Genomic DNA, 18,799 nt, shown 5'->3' on the forward strand with positions numbered 1-18,799 from the left:
ATGGGAACAGATAAATAGAGGATAACTATAAAGAAAAGACTGAAGTGTCTATGCTTTTTAAACCCATTACTGGTATTGTATTCAATAATTGTAATTAAAACATGAGCATGTAAACCTACTTAACGTCCTCTGAACTTCCAGCTTAATGGGTTTTAGGGTTCATTAAGTTATTAACTTAAATGTTTGGATGTCAGCATACCAGATCCTTTATTCCCTAGGAGAATTGGTGCTGCATTGGTGACTGATGGCAACTTAATTTTCTTTCCATATAAAATAACCCTGTATGCTTGATCAATGCATGTAGGTCGGAGTCCGGGAAGAAACACAAGCCCTGTTCTGTAGATTATTAGGGTTCAGACCCCCACAATAAGACACTTATCCCCTGTTCTGTGCATAGGGGATCATTTATTAATTGCTGGAAAATTTGTTTAGGGTAACAATATTATTATTGTCAGTCAGTAGGGATGGGTAGCCTGCCCTAAGTACTTGCATGAGGCAACTTACCTGAGTATTTTGGTTTGGAATTTGTAGTAATAGTGCTAAACTTGTGTAATCAAAGTTCTCATCCAAAGCAATAAGAGAACCGTGGACTCCACTTTCTAATATATTGTTTGCATAATCTCGAAGACCTATTGTTTGGATCCAGCGGATCACACGATCATTGCTCCACACCAACACATCTGTTACCACAGAAAAAAGGTAAAAAACATTAACTTCTTTCAGGTAAAATCACACATTTACAGGTAAAATCATTTTGTACTTCCGTAAAATACTCATATTATTCATTTACTTTAATTTTCACAACAGTTGCGAACATTAAAGGGGGAGGAATTTTTAAGACCAGTATCTCACAATCCGGTCTATGTAGTAGTGCATGCTTCTACATAAATCCAAACACATCTGAGGGTGCCTGTACACCTTTTCTGACATCTTCACCAGCTCTGAGCTGGCAGAGATTTTAAAGGGGTACTCCACCCCTAGACATCTTATCCCCTATACAAATGCTGGGTGCCGCATGGAGATCGCGGTGGTCTCCAGTGGCGGAATCCCTGCGATCTCTATGCTGCACCCAGCGTTTATATAGAGCGTCTGAAGCAGCGCCAGAGGCTTGTGATGTCACGGTCACACCCGCTTGTGACAACAAGGCCATGCCCCCTCAATGCAAGTCTATGGGAGGGTGCGTGATGGCTGTCACACCCCCTCCAATAGACTTGCATTGAGGGGGGCATTGCAGTAACGTCATGAGCGGGTGTGACTGTGACGTCACGAGCCTCCGCATCGCCAGTCATCTGACATGGAAGTTCGCTCCGTGCACTGGATTGTCTGGGGTGCCACAGCTGAGGCTCCCACGATCAGACATCATATCTCCTATCCAAAGGATAGGAGATAAGATGTCTAGGGGTGGAGTACCTGTTTTACTACAGTTTATGCATTCTAGTATAAACCATAGTAAATTTGGCACAAGGGGGCAACCACGATTCTTCCCACAAAACCACGCGCCTTTTGCGGCAAGCCCTACCCACTCAGTGTGTGCGGTGGAAAGTGTGACAAAACAGGTGCTTTCACAAAAATTAAGTGATGCCCTGATCATAAATAAAAGGTAAGGGTAGAAACGTTTGTAGCAGTTTGCCTTTTTTTTTTCCTTTGGGGGGGGGGGGGGGGGGGAGGCTTTCATTACATCACAGAGAATATTGTGAAATAGGGGCCCCTATCTCCTTTCAAATTCCTCAATTAGTGGTGATCACGGTAATGAAAGGGTACCATGGCAGAGATCAGAGATTTCACTAATCTATGCTATTTAGCAGTTCAGCATGTGTGGTGCCCGCACAATAAGCGAGAAAAATATGCTCATCATGATGGTGAAACTGCCTGTCGCTCATGATAAGAATACTAGTCTTTAGTGTTGGGGTGTGAAATTAGATGTACACAATAAAATACAGCTGAGGTAAAGAAGAACAAGGAAAAATCTAATGTGCATTTATATTGCAGTAACTCTCCTCCAGAAGAAAACTGTTTGCCATCTATTGAGGTAGTTTCCCTCGAAGAGCCTTGAACCATGACCATGGATTATAAGTACATCCCAGGTCATATTTTAAGGCTCTGTGAATGGTTGATAATAGACTTACAAGGAAACTACCTCCAATAGGTGGCACCAAAGGATAAGATAATTTCTTTTTGGAGGAGAATGGCATGACTTATACATTTCTACACAGTGGATTGGGAGTCTCCTCAGGGTGGCACACTACCCCTTTACTCCCACAAGAAACTTTATAATATATGTTATTATATAAATATGCATTTTCTTTCACATATAACTTCACCTCCCCCACCTCATTTACTCTCAGTGTTTAAATCAATCTTGAGTGACAAGATGAATTATCAGCTCACTGAGGTAAAAGCTTACATGCTGCCCAGGTGAATCTAATGAGATGGGAAGGGAAGAAGGTGGAAAAGGTGCACTAAGAGGCAGAGAGACACAGACAAAGGGACTTCAGGCTCTAGAAAAGTGTTTTATTATCTCATCTAGTGGGTTTACCCAGAAACAGCATTTAGGACCTTACACAGCAAAACAGGAATAAATAAAATAACCAGCGCTCAGGAGGACATCGATATTAATAAGAAATGGGTGCAAATATTAGTTTTTATAACTTACTCCACGTTGGGGGGATGCAAATTAATTCACAGACCCCCCTCCAGGATGGCATATATTATGGATGGGATTCCTCAATCCGTCATGTGAATAGAGGGATGCGGCTGGTTTTAATATATCTAATTTAATGGTGACACATTTCTGAGGTTTCAAAGGCTTTAGCCACCTCCTTCAAAGGTGTGCCTGATGAACGAGGTGGGGAAAGCCTTTGTAACCTCAGAAACGGGTCGCCATTAAACTAGATGTATTAAAACCAGGTGCATCCCTCTGTTCACATGACTGATTGTGGAATCATAGCCATAATATACTCCATCCTGGAGGGGGGTTTGTGAATTAATTTGCATCCCCCCAACGTGGAGTAAGTTATAAAAATTAATATTTTCACCCATTTCTTATTAAAGGGGTATTCCAGGAATCTTTTTCATTGACTATGCTACAGGGGCTGTAAAATTGGTGTAGTTCATAATATAGTGTCTGTACCTGTGTGTGACAGTTTTCTCACAATTCTTCTGTGATTTTCACCCCACTATTTATTTTTACCAGCATACAAAATGACTGTTGTCTCGGATTTTTCCCAGCTTGCAATGTGGCCGAGACCTGACTCACTAGTCAGCTGATGACAGGGAGCCTGTCTGCTTCAATGGGTGGAGGGATCAATCTGCAACTAATGCAACAGCTGTAGGTACCCTGATTGAAAACCACAGGTCTTTTGTTTCAATGGGTGGGGTGGCTGATGTGTGGGAGGGAGGAAAATGGAATTGTGGGATTTGTAGTAAAAAAAAAAAGAAAAGTCAAACAGGAAATACAAGTTCACAAAAAGCTAGCCACAGTATTATGGTAATCTCACAACACGGACATTTAGCCCCAAGACAAGCGCAGATCCTTCCTAAGCATATCCATTACTGTCTGCCAGGTACATACTAAAATCACCTTATGGTGGAGAACCCCTTTAATATCGATGTCCTCCTGAGTGCTGGTTATTTTATTTCTTCCTATATTGTCCAGACGGCTGTACCTGGAGTCCATCCGGACCTATACCCTGACGCTCTCCAGCTTTGATTGGATACCTACCCTGGTGGAGGAACATCTTACAACAAATATATATATATATATATATATATATATATATATATATATATACCAACGTGGCCCTGAGGGTGTTTGCTGTAGATCCTATAATTTATGGGATTCACTGCTCACACCGGGTCAGTGCTCTCTATATTGTTTTTGTCGTTTTAGATTGCAGCACTCCCTTTTAGTAATTTTTTATTTATTAATTTTATACAGCAAAACAGTATTCAGTGCTTAGGAGCAAATGTGTGTAAATTGAATAAAATGTAATGCCCTATTTATCATAAAAATATAAATAGCACATTGGCATACATTGGGAAATTCTATCCCTTCTCCCTTCTCATTAATTCCCTTCTCATAGCTATTCAACACAATATCACAACATCAGAACACTAAACAGGAATATGGAGAAAAGTAGGTGGTTCAACCAAACAAATACAAATAGGGGTAGCACCAGACAAGTACTGGTGTCAATGAGGTTGTGTATCCTTTAATAGGATAAAAAAGAAGATGGGTACAATGTGTTAAATGATGTATTTTATAATGCCTCAGTCAGATAAAACACATTTATTTAAACAAATATAACACATACATGTACAGTAGGCACTCTCTGGAGGGCCCTTGCATATATGCTTAGATGGTAATAGTACTGATAACCTCAATGGTTATTAATACGTACACAGTAGTGTTGTTACAAGAAAAAGAAAAACTACGGTATCATAGTTTTTATTTTTCTTGTAACAGATTTTTCAGAAATTTTTCTATATTTTCTATTGACATATAAACATTTTAACTATTACATCTATTACTATTACATCTATTATACTGTAGTTTTTATTTTTCTTGTAACAACACCACAGTGTACACATTAATAACCATTGGGGTTAACTGTACTATTACCATCTAAGGGCATCTGCAGATAGTGCCTACTGTACATGTATTTATTATATTTGTTTAAATAAATGTGTTTTATCTGACTGAGGCATTATAAAATACATAATTTAACACAATTTTACATAATTAGAAGACCAGATTTAAAGACAGTTGTCACGATTCGGCAGGCTGGAGGTGGATCCTCTGTGTCAGAGAGGGATTGGCGTGGACCGTGTCGGTGGACCGGTTCTAAGTTGCTACTGGTTTTCACCAGAGCCCGCCGCAAAGCGGGATGGTCTTGCAGCGGCGGTAGCAACCAGGTCGTATCCACCGGCAATGGCTCAAGCTCTCTGACTGCTGAGATAGGCATGGTACAAGGGATAAGGCAAGAGCAAGGTCGGACGTAGCAGAAGGTCAGGGCAGGCAGCAAGGATCGTAGTCAGGGGCAACGGCAGGAGGTCTGGAACACATGCTAGGAACACTCAAGGAAAGGCTTTCTCTGGCACAAGGGCAACAAGATCCGGCAAGGGAGTGCAGGGGAAGTGAGGTATAAGTAGGGAGTGCACAGGTGATGACACTGATTAGGCCTGCTGCGCCAATCAGTGGCGCAGTGGCCCTTTAAATTGCAGAGACCCGGCGCGCGCGCGCCCTAAGGAGCGGGGCCGCGCGCACAGGGACAACACAGACGGGGAACGGGACTGGTGAGAGACTTGGGATGCGATTCGCGAGCGGGCGCGTCACGCTATGCGAATCGCATCCCCGCCGGCAATGACAGTGCAGCGCTCCCGGTCAGCGGGTCTGACCGGGGCGCTGCAGAGAGAGGGACGCCGCGAGCGCTCTGGGGAGGAGCAGGGACCCGGAGCGCTCGGCGTAACAACAGTGTACACCCCTTCTTTTTTATCCTGTAAACACTAAACAAGGCTTCATTGACATAACAATTACAGGGTATAAGAACATAGACAAACACAATTATCAAAACTTGTGCACAGGAACACTGGGGCAGTTGCCCATAGCAACCAAATCAACACGTTTGAAAAATGAATTCTGGAATTATTGGTTGCCATAGGCGACTGCACCAATATTCCTCTGCACAAGTTTTAATAAATCTTCCCCAGTATATACACTTTGTGGCAGAGTGTCCCTAAATCATATTGTTGTGAAAAGCTGTAAATCTCTCTACATACATCTCAGTATGTTAAAAAGAAAATGAAACTAATCTATTACACATAAGTAAAAAAAAAATCCTACAAGGACAGTTATGTTACCTTTTATCTCATGCTGGCTTACTTCTCTTCTTCGTTCCAGTTCTTTTCTGTCATAATTTAACTTCTTTAAGCACATAATTCCATACTGCAAACTTGTTCTGTTAATAGCAAAATAGATAAATAAAACAAGTTGTACAACTACGGTATATGTTTCTAAAGCAATCTGTAAAATGGACAATTGTTACATAACAATTGCTACATAATTTTCAGTTTTTTTTTTATATTGTATATATAGTATTTTATATGTCATAAAGACAACAACGTTTACCCCTAAATGCCTCAAATCTGTCTATATCTTAGCTTAAAAAATATGGCATCATGCAGATTCAAAGTAAAATTAAAATACTTATCTGACATTTAGCGTATGGCATGAGAATTATTTTTGTGCAATACACAGTGGTATATGACATCCCTGATGCATAAAACTCTTATCAAAGAATAAAACTAATGTGGGTCATATTGGTACTAGTGTCCCAAACAAAGAAAGTGGCTGAGCTGGAAAAAACCTCAGTGTTATCTGTAGGCCATAACTAGTCATTTAAACTACAGTTTTGATCTTTGACTGGGGTTAGTTAAGGTCCCCTCGGTACAACTGCTCCTAGCTATAAAATCATTCAGCTATAGCTACAACTAGTTCTATATAAAAATATTTGGTATAATAACCCTTACTGCTACTGCCTCCACTTGGCTCTGATGTTAGCTCTGCCTTCAGGGGCAGAGCTAAAATCTATGTGGAATTCAGCCAGGCCATGGGAAGGATGCCTGTCCCACCCCTTTGATGACATCACATTCACAGGAAGGAACAGGAAGTTAGAGTGAACATGATTTCACAGGAAATAAATACATCACAGATGTCATGTGCCCCAGAATTGGACCACAAGAAGTGCTGGAAATAAAAAATAAATGGTTTATTTAAAACATACAACACCCACAAAAGTCAACACAATGCTAGATTGTTGCACAGTCCATGGCAACCCTTTTACATTTTACTATATTTCACAACAGGTTGCTTTATTTTAAAGGAACTCTGTCCGCCTGTTTACCCACACTAAATCCAATACACTGGGTTATACTGTGGGTGAACATGAGTCCAACGAGGGGGTCACTTACTTAACCCCTTAAGGACTGAGCCCTTTTTAACCTTAACCCCTTAAGGACTCAGGGTTTTTCCGTTTTTGCACTTTCGTTTTTTCCTCCTTACCTTTTAAAAATCATAACCCTTTCAATTTTCCACCTAAAAATCCATATTATGGCTTATTTTTTGCGTTGCCAATTCTACTTTGCAGTGACATTAGTCATTTTACCCAAAAATGCACGGCGAAACGGAAAAAAAAATAATTGTGTGACAAAATCGGAAAAAAAACGCCATTTTGTAACTTTTGGGGGCTTCCGTTTCTACGCAGTGCATATTTCGGTAACAATTACACCTTATCATTATTCTGTAGGTCCATACAGTTAAAATGATACCCTACTTATATAGGTTTGATTTTGTCGCACTTCTGGAAAAAATCATAACTACATGCAGGAAAATTTATACGTTTAAAAATGTCATTTTCTGACCCCTATAACTTTTTTATTTTTCCACGTACGGGGCGGTATGAGGACTCATTTTTTGTGCCGTGATCTGAAGTTTTTATTGGTATGATTTTTGTTTTGATCTGACTTTTTGATCACTTTTTATTCATTTTTTAATGGTATAAAAAGTGACCAAAATACGCTTTTTTGGACTTTGGAATTTGTTTGCGCGTACGCCATTGACCATACGGCTTAATTAATTATATATTTTTATAGTTCGGACATTTACGCACGCGGCGATACCACATATGTTTATTTTTTATTTTTTTACACTGTTTTATTTTTTTTTATGGGAAAAGGGGGGTGATTCAAACTTTTATTAGGGAAGGGGTTAAATGACCTTTATTAACCCTTTTTTTTACATTTTTTTTGCAGTGTTATAGGTCCCATAGGGACCTATAACACTGCACACACTGATCTCCTATGCTGATCACTGGCGTGTATTAACACGCCTGTGATCAGCATTATCGGCGCTTGACTGCTCCTGCCTGGATCTCAGGCACGGAGCAGTCATTCGCCGATCGGACACCGGGGAGGCAGGTAAGGGCCCTCCCGGTGTCCGATCAGCTGTTCGGGACGCCGCGATTTCACCGCGGCGGTCCCGAACAGCCCGACTGAGCAGCCGAGTCACTTTCAGTTTCACTTTAGAAGCGGCGGTCAGCTTTGACCGCCGCTTCTAAAGGGTTAATACCGCACATCGCCGCGATCGGCGCTGTGTGGTATTAGCCGCGGGTCCCGGCCGTTGATTATCGCCGGGACTGACGCGATATGATGCGGGATCGCGGCGCGATCCCGCTTCATATCGCGGGAGCCGGCGCAGCACGTAAATATACGTCCTGCGTCGTTGAGGGGTTAAAGACTGAGCACTTTTTTGCAATTCTGACCACTGTCAATTTATGCAATAATAACTCTGGGATGCTTTTACCATTTATTCTGATTCTGAGATTGTTTTTTCTTGACATATTCTACTTTAATATAGTGGTAAATTTCCGTTGTTACTTTTGAAAATTTTGCATTTTTCTAACTTTGAAACTCATTGCTTGAAAGGAAAATGGATATACCAAATACATTTTATATTGATTCACAAAAACAATATGTCTACTTTATGTTGGTATCAGAAAGTTGACATGTTTTTACTTTTTGAAGACATTAGAGGGCTTCAGAGTATAGCAGCAATTTTCAAAATTTTCAGGAAAATTTAAAAATCTGAATTTTTCAGGGACCACTTAAGTTTGAAGTGGATTTGAGGGGCCTTTCTGTGAGAAATACCTAATAAATTACCCCATTATAGAAACTACACCCCTCAAAGTATTCAAGATGACATTCAGAAAGTTTGTTAACCCTTTAAGTGTTTCAGAAGCATAGCAGCAAAGTGGAGGAGAAAAATCTAAATCTTAATTTTTTACACTAACATGTTCTTGTAGCCCCATTTTTTTTCATTTTTAAAAGTGGTATAAGGAGAAAAAGCCCCCCCCAAAATTTGTAGCACAATTTCTCTCGAGTATGGAAATACCTCATATGTTGATATAAAGTGCTCTGTGGGCTCACAACATGGCTCAAGAGGGAAAGAGCAACTGTGGTATTTTTGAAAACGAATTTTGCTGTCATGGTTTTTGGGGGACATATTGCATTTAGGAAGCCCCATGGTGCCAGAACAGCAAAATAACCCCCACATGGCATACTATTTTGAAAACTACACCCCCTCAAGGAATGTAACAAGGGGTATAGTGAGCCTTAACACCTCATAGGTGTTTGACAACTTTCCGTTGAAGTTGGACATGAAAATGGAAAATTAGATTTTTAACACTAGAATGATGGTGTTACCCCAAATTTTTCTTTTTCACAAGGGGTAATAGGAGAAAATGGACCACAAAGTTTGAAGCCCAATTTCTCCCGATTAAGGAAACGCCCCATATGTGGATGTTAAGTGCTCTGCTGGTGCACCACAATGCTCAGAAGAGAAGGAGCAAAATTTGGCTTTTTGAAAGAGAATTTTGCTAAAATGTTTTTTAGATGGCATGTTGCATTTAGATGGTCCCAAGGGTGCCAGAACAGCAAAAATAAATAAATTAATGAATAAACTCACATGGCATACTATTTTGGAAACTACACCCCTCACGTATAGTGTGCCTTAACACTTCACAGGTGTTTGACGACTTTGCGCTGAAGTTGGATATGGAAATGGATAATTAGATTTTTAACACTAAAATGATGGTGTTACCCCAAATTTTTCTTTTTCACAAGGGGTAATAGGAGAAAATGGACCCCAATTTGAAGCCCAATTTCTATCAATTAAGAAAATGCCCCATACAGGTCTCAGAACAGAAGGAGCGCCATTGGACTTTTGGAGAGAGAATTTTGCTAAAATTTAATTTGGGGACCATGTGCATTTTTAAACCTCCCATGATGCCAGAACAGCAGAAACCCCCCACATATGACACCATTTTGGAAACTAAACTCCTCTAGGAATGTAACAAGTGGTACAGTGAGTACTTACACCTCACAGGTTTTTTGAACAGTGGGCCGTAAAAAACGAAAATTTAGATTTTTAATACCAAATTGCTGGTATTAACCAACATTTTTTTTAGTTTCACAAGTAGTAAGAGAAAAAAAAGCTCCACAAAATTTGCAGCCCAATTTCCCCAGAATAAGGATACACCCCATATATGGCGGTAAAGCACTATACGGGGGCAAAACAGGGCTTAGGAGTGAGACAGCACCGATGAGATTTGAGGCCTAAAGTGGTGCTTTGCACTGCAATGGTTGAGGTTCTGACATAAAATCTAAAAAAATAAAAAACAGCAAGTGACCACAGTTTTGAAACTACACCCCTCAAGGAAGGTAACAATGGGTACAGAGAGTACTTACACCTCACAGTTTTTTGGAACAGTGGACCGTAAATTGAAAAAAATTATTTTTTCACACTAAAATGCTGGAATTACCCATTTTTTATCATTTTCACAAGGGGTAATGGGAGAAATTGGGTTACAAATTTTTCTCCTGACTATGGAAACACATCCACATATGGGGTAACATGCAGGGCGGGCGCACAACAAGGCTCAGAAGTCATAGAGGTCTGTTTGCATTTGAGGACTATGGCATATCAGTAGCTGACGGTTACATACATTCAGAGGAAAATACAAAAATGACACCCACATGTGACACCATTACAGAAAGTACCCACCCTGGGGAATGGGTATAGGGGTAAAGAGGACATTTTGAACATACAGGTGTTTCCTAAATTCCTAAAATGTATGAAGGGTAGCTTTTGAAAATTGCAATTTTCAACCTATGTTCTGCTTCATCTTTCTGGGAACAACTAACATGTGACTCCGGATTGTCGCCTGGAAATACGACAGAGCTCATGAGCGAGAGCTCTTCGCATTTGAGGCCGATGTTTCTTACGGACCTTACAGTTACATACATGCAGAGGAAAGGAACACCCACATGTGAGCCTATTACAAACAGTACACCCCCTAGGGAAGGTGTATAGGGGTGAAGTGGAGATTTGGAACAGACGGGTGCTCCCTAAATTTATTTTCCAGGAATGGATGAAGTGTACTATGATATTATCAGGGGTATTGGGAAAGAGTTTTTTTTTTTTTTTTGGGGGGGGGGGGGTTGGTTTTAAAATTTGGAAGACAATGTAGTCTGGACTGGTACATTGGAGTATAATTATGGGGAATTAAAATTAAGGTAAAGGATTAAACATTTAGTGCTCCATGGAAGTGTGATACTCCTTGAAGCAATTTTTAATGCAGAGGTTCGGAGGATCGGGGCAAGTGTACTGGAACAGTACAAAAGAGTTATACATGGGAACCTGTACCATGTAGACCGTAACTTTTTTGTACCATGTCCGTGTTTTCCGCATGGCATCATATGGCTTGAGAACTTGATCAGAAAGATCAACTCTGACCATATAACGATTGTAGTCCAGAATACAATCAGGCTTGAGGACTGGTCCCGCAGTACCTCGCACAGGGACAGGGGTGCTGCCGTTCCCATGAATTGTGGTGAGCATAAGGACATCCCTCTTATACTTGACCAGCACCAGGTTTTCATGGGAAAAGGCATGGGACTCACACCGGGGGATAGGAGCATGTAGGGGATGGGGCGGAAGGCCTCTTTGATTGTTCCAAACTGTCCCACAAGTGACCGTGGATCTGGCAGCGAGGGATGTGAAGAGAGGGATAGTAGTATAAAAGTTATCCATTTAAAGGTGGTAACCTTTATCTACCATTGGGTGCAAAAGGCCCCAAACGATTTTCCAGCTAACACCCAGAGTGGGGGGACATTCTGGGGGTTCAATACAGGAATCTCGTCCCTCAGACACCATAAAATTGCAAGTGTACCCTGAGGTATTCTTGCAAAGTTTATACATCTTCATGCCATACAGCGCTCACTTTGTTGGGATGTATTGCCGGAAGCTGAGTCTCCCCTTAAAGCTGATGAGAGACTCATCAATAGCGACCTCCCGCCCAGGGACATAGGCCTCCCAAAATTTGGGGACATGCTGCATTATCAGCATAATGCAAACATTTCCGAATGGCCTCCAACCGGGGACGTGCCATGGCGATCCTGTAGAGCGGGATCTGGTAGAGGATGTCCCCACTCCAGTATTGCCAGACACTGTTTGACTGGCTGCATTGACTGGGTACTACTCATTGGGTCTAGCTAAAAATGAGCCAGGGTTTTCAGAAACAAACTGTTGGGCATACAGGTTCGTCTGGTCCACCATCAGATTGACAAAGTCGTCACTTGAAAAAAAAACTGAAATAGTCAATTTCAGTGAAACCGATGTCAATCTTGATTCCTGAGTCACCAACAAACTCAGGAATCACAGCCTCGTGGTCCGCTGGCTGAGTCCAGACAAGTTCACCGGTATGGGGCATAAGTAAACTTGGCTGGGGGGCTTGACTAGTACGAGTGCCAGGGGGACTCATACTAGCACAGGGCACAGGGTCAGGAGCAGAGGAGGTTTGTGGCCTCGCATGGTGGCATCTCCGCCGCCTTGGTGGCTCATCATCAGAAGATGATGAGGAGGACAAGGAAATAAGGAAGATGGGGTCCTTCCTCGTCCTCTTTGGCGCTCTCAGAGTCAGAGGCAAGTAAGGCATTTGCCTCCTCCGCTGAAAACACCCTGCGGGCCATTTCCCTACTCTAATGGGGGTGAAGTGTATATATGTGGGGGGGGGACTTTGGTGTGTGTGCTGCGTTTGGTGTGGTGCGAGACTTCCTACCCTAACCCGCCCTAACCTAACTAACTAACCCGCCCTAAGAACAAAAATATAAAAATATAAAATAAAACTAAACAAAAAACATTTTTTTTTAAAGACTTCTAGCACAAAAAACCCTGCACCAAAAAAAAAAGCGTTTACCTAATCAGTGGTGTGCACACTGATTAGCGCTTGGCGGTGGCAGGGGGCGCAGAAGTCAGTGGGGGTCTGGCCACTCAGCCCAGAACAGTAGCTGGTGGCACATACACAGACCCCCACACAAAAACCTTGAAAAATTTTATTAAAAATGATTAAAATCTGAAAAAAAGCACCTGCCTGAACCCAAAATAACACTGATCAGTGATAAATCACTGACAGCGGTGGGACAGGCAGCACACACAGGTATGGTCCGTCGACACAGCACAGGCCTGCTGCTGGTGGCATGGACCGATGCAAAAAAAAAAATAAAAAAGATGCTTTAATCCCTGAAAAAGCGCCTTCACCACAAAAAAATGCTGATCAGTACTACGGGACTGATCAGCGGCAGGTGGGCTTTAGCTAACGGTGGCTCTTTTATAGCTAAGAGGGCCCGGCCACACATTTAGCATGAAAAGAAAAGAAAAAAAGGTCTGCGCCCCCAAAAAACACTGGGGGCTGACCGCAGCGACCCTGTAGGGCTGGGGTCTCACAGCTAAAGGTGCTACGGACCCGAGGACACCTACAGACGGTACGCCAAAAAAACAAACATCTTTTTTTTAAACTCCTAACTGTCCCTACCTAATCTAAACTGTCCCTGACTGCTTTGTGTGCCAAGGGGCCATGGAAAGGGGGCAAGGGGGCACTTTTTTAACTATGAGGGGGGAGATGGCAGCATGGGGCTCCGTCCTGCACACCAGATCACACGGTAATGATGGGCAGAACGGAGCAACGTGCTCCTTCACCCACCTTCCCCCTCCCCATACTGCCATGATTGGTGCGGTCACTACGGCCGCCCAATCACAGCTGTACTGGGGGGTGGCAACACTGCCACCTCCCAGTACTGTACGGATGATGGTATCAGTACTTAAGGGGTTAAATATGTCAGTAGGTCCAGAGATATGTCCCCCAGAAGATCCTCTGCTAAATTTAGCAAATTGCGCACAGGGGGTGGGGCTCCGCCCACTCAGTTTACATATTCATTGTCTGTGACTCCACTTCACTAGGATGTGGAGTCACAGACAATGAATATGTAAATTGATGCGGCAAAGCCCGAACCCCTGCATGTGATTCATCAAATTTAGATCTTCTGGGAGACATATCTCAGGACCTACTGGACATATTTAGGTAATTGACCCCTCGTTGGACTCCTGTTCCCTCACACTATAACCCAGTGTATTGGGTATGATGTGGGTGAACAGGCTGACAGTTTTCCTTTAATCATTTCATGTCACGTCCTTCATAAAGGTAGAGCCGGGTTATATCTTTCAAATATGAATAGTCACCTACCTATGAAAGCTATCCACCATTTTTAAGTGCACTCGAAGGTCTTTCTTTGTAAGATGGTCCAACATCCTAGCATCTACCAGACATTCCATGAAATAACTTCGGTACTGAGGTAATCCCAAACTAGGCAGCCATTCATTCCCGATCCATTCATGATTCATATCACCATAAGCAAGGGTCTAGAAAGTGAATTCACAAAACAAAAAAATAAAGCAAGAATTATGAATACTTTGTGTTGTGCCCCCAGTAAAATGTTTAATTGCAACATAACTTTCCATTACATACTTGTTACGGTGCCATCTGGTGTTCTTTTGATCCCCACTTAATACGTGCACCTAATTTGTCCAGAAGATGCTTCTAGTGCACTGATTCTTATTGGCTGACCTGCACATGTACAAGGGGATCCAGGTGATCGGAATGAGCTACTGAGCATGTGTGACCACCAGCACTGAACACACTAGGTGGATGTTCTAAGAGAGAATCAAAAGAACACCAGGGGGAACCATAGAAAGAATGCAATAGCAATTTCCATACAGAATTTAATAAATGATTCTAATTAATAAAAAATAAACTGCTGTTTTTTGCCTGATCTAAAAGGAGCACTGCAGGGAGTCCGACCGCTGGGACCCCCTGCGATCTCCTGCATGGCACCCCGGCTCTCCCCAGGAACAGAGCATGTCGACCACTTTGTGCAAGAGTCATCACATTCTGTTCCTGGGGAGAGCCAGGGTGCCGTGCAGGAGATTGTAGGGGGTCCTAGAGGTTGGATCCCCCATGATCAGACACTTATCTCCTATCCTTTGGCTAAGGGATAAGTTGTATGGCACCACAGTATTCTTTTAACATGTAGATGAAAATCTAATCAAGCCGTAATTATAAATAGTGTTTATGAGAGAATTATAGTATATTATTTTACCGAATATACATGTAAATATGCTAAATGTAACCATTCATCAGAAGATGTCAAAACCTAAAAGGAAAAGCATTTATCACCTAGCCACAGGATAGATGATAAATGTGTGATCACTAAGGGGCTAACTACCAAGGCCCTCACCGATCACAACAACAGAGATTCCCAAATGCTCCTTGTAAATGTAGTGGCAGTGTACATGCATGATGGCCATGCTATTTACTGCTTTGGGACTGATCGGGGATGCTGAACGACAGGCATTGTTCTCACACTTTATTTATACTTACCAAGATTACAAAATAAATAGAAAATATTTTTTAAGTTGGTTCATACCTGTGCCCAACTTCCTTCTTCTGACTCTTTCTGCATTGTCATGAAGAAAACATCAATAAAACACAGGGGACAAAAAAAGGAAATGTGTAGTTTAAAGATTGAAAGCGTTGTATATTAAATAAATCAATGAAATAAATTCTATCAAACTTCTTAAACTAGAGAAGCATGCTGTTGAGCAGTATCAAACAGACCCTCCAAACCAGAGATAAAGAGCATCATAACATTAACCTGACGGACCAAACAATTAAAAAGACAATATAAAGTTATTCCCTAACTATATGATTTAAATACTTAGCTGATCAGTAGGGATCCCACCGCTAGGACCCCCACAAATTACAAGAACAAAGGTAACCTATTCCCTTAGAATGAGCAAAGTGAACTGTGCATACATGGACAACGTTCCATTTATACTCTGGGGGGGGATCAGATTTTGCCTCATAGAGAATAGAGTGATGACCATACATGCACAGTCTGCTCCATTCATGTCGGGGGGAATTTGCACCTGCATTCTTGTAATCAGTGGAAATTTCAGCAATGGGACCCCCTTCCAATCAGCTCATTAACATTTGACTAAGGGGTCAGAGGTCCTGTGTGACCTTTATAGCTTGTATTATATAGGCACTATGAAGGGCACTATGATTGAGGCTAGTATATATGTACTATCTCTCCTACCATTATATATGCTTTGGCTGATATTACACTGCTCAAAAAAATAAAGGGAACATTTAAACAACACAATGTAACTCCAATCACACTTCTGTGACATCTCACTGTCCACTCAGGAAGCAACACTGATTAACAATCAATTTCACATGCTGTTGTGCAAATGGAACAGACAACAGGTGGAAATTATAGGCAATTAGCAAGACACCCCAATAAAGGAGGTGTTCTGCAGGTGGTGACCACAGACCATTTCTCAGTTCCTATGCTTCCTGGCTGATGTTTTGGTCCCTTTTGAATGCTGGTGGTGCTTTCACTCTAGTGGTAGCATGAGACGGAGTCTACAACAAACACAAGTGGCTCAGGTAGTGGAGCTCATCCAGGATGGCACATCAATGCGAGCTGTGGCAAGAAGGTCTGCTGTGTCTGTCAGCATAGTGTCCAGAGCATGGAGGTGCTACCAGGAGACAGGCCAGTAAATCAGGAGACATAGAGGAGGCCGTAGGAGGGCAAAAACCTAGCAGCAGGACTGCTACCTCCACCTTTGTGCAAGGAGGAGCAGGAGAAGCACTGCCAGGGCCCAGAACAATGACCTCCAGCAGGCCACAAATGTGCATGTGTCCACTCAAACAGTCAGAAACAGACTCCATGAGGGTGGTATGAGGGCCTGATGTCCACAGGTGGGGGTTGTGTTTACAGCCCAACACCGTGCAGGACGTTTGCCATTTCCCAGAGAACACCAAGTTTGGCAAATTCGCCCCTGGCGCCCTGTGCTCTTCACAGATGAAAGCAGGTTCACACTGAGCACATGTGACAGACGTGACAGAGTCTGGAGACGCCATGGAGAACGTTCTGCTGCATGCAACATCCTCCAGCATGACTGGTTTGGCAGTGGGTCAGTAATGGTGTAGGGTGGCATTTCTTTGGGGGGGGGGGGGCACACAGCCCTCCATGTGACTGCCATTAGGTGCCGAGATGAGATCCTCAGACCATATGCTGGTGCAGTTGTCCCTAGGTTCTTCCTAATGCAAGACCTCATGTGGCTGGAGTGTGTCAGCAGTTCCTGCAAGAGGAAGGCATTGATGCTATGGACTGGCCCACCCGTTCCCCAGACATGAATCCGATTGAGCACATCTGGGACATCATGTCTCGCTCCATCCACCAACGCCACGTTGCACCACAGACTATCAAGGTGTTGGTGGATGCTTTAGTCCAGGTCTGGGAGGACATCCCTCAGGAGACCATCTGCCATCTTATCAGGAGCATGCAAAGGCGTTGTAGGGAGGTCATACACACGTGGAGGCCGCACACACTACTGAGACCCATTTTGACTTTTAAGGGCATTACATCAAAGTTGGATCAGCCTGAAGTGTGGTTTTCCACTTTGATTTTGAGTGTGACTCCATATCCAGACCTCCATGGGTTGATAAATTTGATTTCCATTGATAATTTTTGTGTGATTTTGTTGTCAGCACATTCAACTATGTAAAGACAAGAGTATTTCATACGATTAGTATATTCATTCAGATCTAGGATGTGTTATCTTAGTGTTCCCTTTATTTATTTTTGAGCAATATATATATATATATATATATATATATATATATATATCATATATGTACTACAGCTGATGCGATCATATTTATGCACTTTTGACGACTCCATTACATTAAATATATGAAATGAATAATTTTATGATATATATAGACTACACAGGTTTAGTGGCTCAGATATTATATTTTAGAATTAAGATCATTACCATTGTCTTAGTAGTAAAAAATAAAATAATGACCAACCGTTTTGGCAGGAGCTGTAAGATTCTCCATTTCCTCATGAGTAACCCATACATTACCAGATGGCTAATGAAGGGACCCATGGAGTCGATGGTGAGATCCACATTTGTAAGCAGCATTAAAGAAGAAAGTCAGCACCACTGTAAGTTAATAGTTTAATAACATCACAATCAGCAAATATACAACCAGTGTCAGAGGTGTCCCACAAAAACTAAGAGAAATATATATATTTACAGTCACTGAAACATGGTACACAACTAGGGCTGTCATTCCAGTACTGCCATGAGGGGCCCAGGGAAAATAGAATACCGTATATCAGGGGACAAACTGCCTGTTTCTTTTTACAGCTCTTGGTAAATAGGCACAAAGATGCTTCAACTAAATGGGACCCCAAATTTCCTGATGGTGGTCCTGCCCATAACAACCACTTGGCATTGCCGGGCTATAATCATTGGTACAACCCACCATGCTTTCACATATTGGGGTAGAATGTCTTTATAGCAAAGCAGAGATTCTTGGCAGAGAAGGGGATTGAAACTGTAGATGTCACAATGATACTGTATTTATAGCTGGGACACACAATCTTTTTAGGTCTGAGATCCACCTTGTTAGATTGCACTTGACAGGTACTAAGATTATTTGACTTTATGATGTAGATTAAAAAACAGTGCCATAAATGATATGTATTTATAGCACAACTCCAATGTTGAGCTGCCAGCAGGATATGTATTTGAATTGCCTGCTGCTAAAGTAAGCAAGATGAGGATTTGTCAGAAGTCCCATGCACGTCTATGGGACTTCTGCCAAATCCATACTCTGCTCACTTTAGCAGCAGGCAAATCTCAGGCTATGAAGTTGCCAGCAGATTTAAACAAATACTGAATTCTGTCGCCAGACCAACATCGGAGTTTAAAGGTTTACAAATTACATATTGCTCCAAATTTGTTGAAACGATGCATACATTTGTCAAA

General features: G+C 42.1%; 1 protein-coding gene across 3 annotated transcripts; it reads right to left on the bottom strand.

Moving 5' to 3' along the window:
• Positions 1-393: 393 nt before the first annotated feature.
• LOC130330334 (liprin-alpha-2-like) lies at positions 394-18,721 on the bottom strand. Of its 3 annotated transcripts, XM_056553599.1 has the most exons (6): positions 17,832-18,720; positions 15,376-15,405; positions 14,418-14,602; positions 14,136-14,311; positions 5,860-5,957; positions 394-680 (listed from the first exon to the last, which is right to left on the bottom strand). In XM_056553599.1, the coding sequence occupies exons 4-6, from the start codon at positions 14,291-14,293 to the stop codon at positions 409-411; spliced, it is 528 nt and encodes a 175-aa protein (XP_056409574.1). In that variant the 5' UTR covers positions 14,294-14,311; positions 14,418-14,602; positions 15,376-15,405; positions 17,832-18,720; the 3' UTR covers positions 394-408. The 3 variants fall into 3 exon arrangements, with proteins under 3 accessions (XP_056409574.1, XP_056409572.1, XP_056409573.1); XM_056553597.1 differs by lacking the exon at positions 14,418-14,602 and having other exon boundaries at positions 17,832-18,721; XM_056553598.1 differs by lacking the exons at positions 15,376-15,405; positions 17,832-18,720 and having other exon boundaries at positions 14,418-14,825.
• Between the last annotated feature and the right edge of the window lie 78 nt (positions 18,722-18,799).

Source organism: Hyla sarda, unplaced genomic scaffold (genome assembly GCF_029499605.1).
Source record: "Hyla sarda isolate aHylSar1 unplaced genomic scaffold, aHylSar1.hap1 scaffold_3349, whole genome shotgun sequence".
Classification (NCBI taxonomy): Eukaryota; Metazoa; Chordata; class Amphibia; order Anura; family Hylidae; genus Hyla; species Hyla sarda.

What these genes read in the sequence shown, in the direction of transcription:
- LOC130330334 (XM_056553597.1), bottom strand. Translation starts at nt 17,861, where the DNA reads ATGGAGAATCTTACAGCTCCTGCCAAAACG. An exon ending in TTACAGCTCCTGCCAAAACG is followed by an intron (nt 15,406 to 17,831) that starts GTTGGTCATTAT and finishes ATGACAATGCAG; the next exon opens with AAAGAGTCAGAAGAAGGAAG. An exon ending in AAGCCAGCATGAGATAAAAG is followed by an intron (nt 681 to 5,859) that starts GTAACATAACTG and finishes CTGTGGTAACAG; the next exon opens with ATGTGTTGGTGTGGAGCAAT.